General features: G+C 35.3%; 1 protein-coding gene across 1 annotated transcript in view; it reads right to left on the bottom strand.

The window, feature by feature from the left end:
• Positions 1-3,050: 3,050 nt before the first annotated feature.
• Positions 3,051-5,722, bottom strand: part of LOAG_18816 (hypothetical protein) — a gene marked incomplete at both ends in the record, with an annotated part of 7,411 nt that continues 4,739 nt past the window's right edge. The window contains 5 exons of the mRNA XM_020451479.1: positions 3,051-3,125; positions 3,665-3,826; positions 4,032-4,116; positions 4,463-4,549; positions 4,723-4,911. Of these exons, the coding sequence (XP_020304735.1) occupies positions 3,051-3,125; positions 3,665-3,826; positions 4,032-4,116; positions 4,463-4,549; positions 4,723-4,911 (598 nt within the window). The remainder of the gene's footprint in view (positions 3,126-3,664; positions 3,827-4,031; positions 4,117-4,462; positions 4,550-4,722; positions 4,912-5,722) is intronic.

Genomic DNA, 5,722 nt, shown 5'->3' on the forward strand with positions numbered 1-5,722 from the left:
TGGACCTCAAATTCAGGTCGGTAAAAATGTTTCTGCATGGTGATGACACCCCACATGCAGCGATACATACACATCATGTCACAGAGAAATCCTGTCCACAAACAACAATCCCGACTGAACTTTTCTATAAATGGAAGGGAAGAAATATTTCAGACGTCAGTTCCCCGAAGACGACATTAAGTGAGACAGAAGTCAGGAAAAGATGCAGGGCAGAGTTATCATCACGGATAACATTCCCTCCGCACATTTCTTGAGAAATGAAAAGCGGCAGCCCATCAAACAGCCATGCACAAGAACATGAGCTCTGTTATAATTATAGCCCTGACATAGTCCGAAGAATACCTGACTCGGCTGTTCCTTACTTCACGACAGTTTTCCCATTATAAAACAGGAATAAAGCACGAAGAGAGTGTACATTGATAAGGACGTAAAGCGCAGCCGCAGACATTTCCTATGCTTCTTCGCTTCGCGTCTCCAAGCCTCCCATATTGATCAACTATTTTTTGCTGGAGAGAACAAACATCGTCGTACACATAACACATTGCATGGGACAAGGGATTTAATGCTGAATTAGCACGAAATAATTTGCAAGCGTGTGGTGGGGAGAAAGCCAGTGCTGCATGTCTCGTAGGTAAGATGAACTATGGACGATTTGCAGGACTATCGACGGGTCGTGGTCACTCAATTATTCGTCACTATACCATCTGTGATATCTCTTATATTATCAGTCCCTTTCTAATCTCTGTCCATCACTGTTATCGATTATTTCCTATACTAATAATTACCATCCACGAACTTTGAACATTACCATCCCCTGGTTTGTGAGCATAGAAACTTCAAATTAATTTGTCTGGAGTTCTCCACAAACGTCTCTCAGTATTTCAAATATTTTAATTAAAAAAGGTAAGACACATCAATTATTTTTTGCAGTGTTTCTTCAAATTGTCAAATCATCCACTTTACTGCACAGAAATCACAAACGTCGGAAGAAACACTTGCTTACAAATCACTCTGCCGTACTTATGGACTGATGATATATACTGGATATTGCTGAGTGGTAGACTCGAGGAATTTTGACTATTCGTTGAATTACTGATTGAAAAAAGTACATAAACTCATCGTCCGTATTCCTCTTTTCATTATTATCTATTTCGACCTAAAGAGGAGTAAGATTACGCTGATTCTCATTTACTCAGTTTACTTTGTAAAAACTGTCGGTAAAAGAAGGGATGGGTGCAGATGGTATAAGGAGGAAGCGTAATAATCGCTTGAAACTATACAAAGTGTTCATGATAATAAGTTTTGAATCTCAGGAATGAAGAAGATATTAATGGATGAATGTAATCATCCAATTCGTCCACAACAAATTTCCTCCTGATTTCTATGCTTAGGAAGTGCTGTTGGTCTGAAACAGAACGCAAACATACTTTCAATACAGATAGCTTTGATTCCCTCCACTGATAAATGATGAACCCATCCTCGAAGTGAATGCGTTGCGCCCTCTCCGCCATCTATAGAAAAAAAACTAGACAAATCTCCTGTTATCATTCTGTCTTTAATTATAGCACATTTTATAAAGTTCCCTTTCCATCATTTCATACCAGCAGACGGAGACCGCTAACCAACTTCGCAGTTACTTTTGGCGAAGGGAGCAGAGCAGCTAAAAAAACCGTTGCAATCACTGATTCGTTTTAAGTCACAAATTGAATTTAAGTCACAAATTTGAAGTCACAAAATTTGAATTTATCAGAAATTAGGTAGAAGCGAAAATATCTGAGAGTTCTGTAGATATTAGTGAATCAAATAAATTATAATAAGTAATTATCATTATAATAACACATCACAGATGCACAAATATCGATGCGGTTGTAATTTAGAATGCAGAGTGTAAAATAAAACTTCTAAAAGAGCATGAAGAAGATAACCTTATATACCCCAGCTGAAGACGTTAACATGTCCAAGAAGTTGAGAAAGTTAATGCTATCATGGTCGTACCCTAAACTATTTCTTACATATGCATTGTTAAATTTGTATTATCAAATTGAAAAAAGTTACGTCTGTGGGCAGATTTTTAGTGGAAACAGAAATACTTTATTATGAGAAATCTTCTTAAATATAAGCCGGAAAAATAAACAGTTTGTGACAAAACAAAAATCAAACGGACTAGTCATAGTTTGTTTTATTTTTCCAAATCAAGACATAGGAAAAGTGAACTTCGAAAACCGAATTTCGTTCATCTTAGCCTGAAGATACAAATTTAAGTTGATCATCTGATGATTTACACCAATTACTAAATTCGCACCTTTTATAACGTTACTGGCTAATGCAATCGTGTATAATGAAGCACAATGCGTAATGAATAGATCTTCTCAACCTTAAAATAAATCTGAACCTACGACTTAACGGCTTTTCGGACCATGATGCAGTATATTTAAAACCACCGGCTTTAATCGTGACAATTTATTTTATTACGATTTTTTGCACTTGTTTTTTTTTTGCTTGACAGTGGTGGTTTATGATATAATATTCTTGCATGCTTCAGTTTCTCTTCAGTTCTAATGAAAAGATTTGACTTATTTATCAGTTATGTTCTTTTGCTAGTTCTATACGCAACTGATCAGGTAACGTAAGGAAAACTCCTAGGAGCCAGTTCTCATTCAATGGATGGATCAGGTTCTGAGACGCAGATCCAAATACAAGCTTTTTAACCACAGCAATGAAGATATAAACTTTGGGAGCAGGAATTTTTTGCATAGCATGGTGAAATAAATGAAGTGATATGTACCAGACCTAAAATTTTATTTTTTCGTGTTGTAAAATTTGTCCAACGATCATAAAATTTAAAAAGCTAGTGATTTCCTACTTGCATATTCTTAATCTACTGTAATTACCACCTTAAGAACAAAATATTGCAAATAAGTGTCTTAAATAAAATTTGTTAGAACAACTCTCGGACTCAGATGTTAATTGAGCAATGCCATCTTTTATAAGTATGGGAAATAAGTTTATTTTATATCGCTGTCGTCAATAAAGTTATGAACTGTTTTCTTTTATGGAGCCACATGGCAAAAGGGACACGCTCCAGTCTTTAGGCATGCCATTTCAAAATCGTCCGCATGAAACATCTGGAAAAAAAAGGAACCTGCGGCCATTACAATTTCAGTAATGAAAATATGTTTGTCTACATCCCTAAGATTGAGACAGAACTAGGTATTTTTTCGGGAAGAAACTGATATCTAGGGATAATAGACTCAACTAATTTTTAGGTGAGTGTTTTGAGTGGAAGTATCAATTTTCTCTGTTTGCTATACGCGGGCAATTTTAGATAGTCGGAAAATGAAAACACTTCCGAGATGATCGAGCACCTTTTGATTGGTAGAAATGTGCATAATGAAGACTTAAAAAGTGAGGAAATGGGATAGCCAGTATGACGACGCTATTATAGTCAAGCAAAATCAGAAAAACGAGAAAACTCACTATCAAAAATAATTCATACTTTCGAAAATTCCAGGACGTTCAAGTCCCGCGATTAAAAATAAATTATAAATCTAATATAAAAAGTAAGAAGAAACGCTCTGTCACACCGAATGAAGTTAACTGTCAAGAAAGAGTGAGTTAATTACCAAATTGCGAGTGAAAAATTATACATAAATAAAAAACAAACACGATAACAAGAATTGCATTGAGTTATTGAGATTTCTGGTATTACATTGTAATAAAAACGAGTAACGAATGGTGTCGGCCACTCAGCAATTATAACCTGTTGCTTTTCCAACATGAGCAGCGTCTCACGATCTGCCACAACTTTGCCAGTTTTCAGGTTCATCTGAACATATTTTTACTCCATCTGATAGGAAACCTATTGAAAGAAGTCACAATGGAATGAAAAATAAAAATTTTTGCTGATGGCGCAAAAAGTCAGAAAGATCGAGCACAAGCCTCCCAAGTGACATTTATGATACCAGCCGCTTGGTCATTTATTTCGTCGGCACATGATAAGACCAATAAAGGATTTTACTTTTTGAACTGACCTGCTCCTGTAAGGGATTTTTACTCTGACCAAGAGGGGGTTCAGCACTGATCAGCTGTCGAGCTTCCTCCAAATTTATATCATCGCTGATAATAAATTCTACAAGGGGCAGAACCTCTGCAAAAATTATTTTTACCAAATATCATTGATAGAAATTAATAAATACATTTAATTACTTCATACAATACGATAAAAAATGGGTCATTTATGTGCATATGCCTTGCAACTTTATCACTTTACTAATTTACAGATTTCCATTTTTTTCTGTAAAGATTTCTTTCCATGTCAAAGCTATGAAGAAAATTTTCCATTGTTTCAGATTTGAATACAGCATAAAGATGAAGTAAGCTTCCAAAGATCTTAAGATCTCTTGTTTACTCTTATCTTAAATTACACTAGTGCTTAGGGATATCAAGGATCATCCAAAAGTACTTCCCAAATGATACAAATGATAAAATAAACGGAGTTTTGCAATGTATGCATTCATTAGTGCCAACGAGAGGATTAGAGATACCACACCTGAAAAAAGTTTTGTTGGCAGTCCATAACCATTATTTTCAACTAATACATTTCAAAAAACTAATACATTTCAAAACTTGCGTAGTTGTGGTAGACTTGAGAGTTGTTACGAGGTATAACCCATATGTATATGATGCATCTGAGACCTATCATGAAGTTTTTTAAACACTCACCTATAACACATCGGCAGCAATTCCTCTGCATCAGTAAACGGTTTGGATCTGATCATTAGAGCATCTGTTTCAATAAGCTTTTCAAAACGACGTGGAGTTTTCAAATAACTGAGCTGCTCTAAAGCATATCGTGCTAATTTGTAAGCACCCAGTACTTGGCCCTGCTTCATTAAAGTGTATAATATGCTCCTGAAACAAGTGTTGCTTTGTTACCATGTTTATTTCGCCATTTAAAAATTACCGCTGCTGCATATACATTTCGCCATATACATATCATTTTTTTTTTCATATACACAATTCAGGGTATGAGAGAAATTCTATTATTTTTCTAACTCTGATTAGGACTAGTAGCACAGAAAATTGATTTTTCGGATTTCTTTTTTAAACACATCTTCAAATAAAGAAGGAATTTGGAATAAAATTACTTACGGAGTAATATCGATTCGACCGTAAATTAGGGAACAGATGTTGAGTAATTTCAACTTACAGTATAACTGAAAAACTGCAGAGACGGTAGACACACACACACACACACACACACACACACACACACAGACACACACACACACACAGACAGACACACACACACAGTGGGGAAGCTTTACTAATTAAAACATAGAAAAACTTGACACTACCTGATCGCACACTACGCTTAAGATTGTGGTAGAAACAAAATATTCCTACCAATTTTTATCCTTAAAAGTAATTTGCAAAAAAAGTTACACTCGTGATATCTTGTAAATTTCCTTTTGAAAAGCCAAATAACGAGCAATATTAATTAGAGCATCGGCTGGGCAGCTCGTAAATGGTTCAGCCTATAAAAGCTTTCTTCATGAGCATAAATAGCAAAGGAAAAATTACATGGTGCATTAAGATTCTAATAAGGAGAAACAAAGGAGGAACAAAGAATAAGGGAAACAAAGAACAATTTTTTTAATTCAGTCCATTAAGAGACTGAAGTCTGAAAATCACATTGTCAGTACGAAATGTCAAGATGGAA

This window comes from Loa loa, assembly GCF_000183805.2.
Source record: "Loa loa unplaced genomic scaffold supercont3.551, whole genome shotgun sequence".
Taxonomy (NCBI): domain Eukaryota; kingdom Metazoa; phylum Nematoda; class Chromadorea; order Rhabditida; family Onchocercidae; genus Loa; species Loa loa.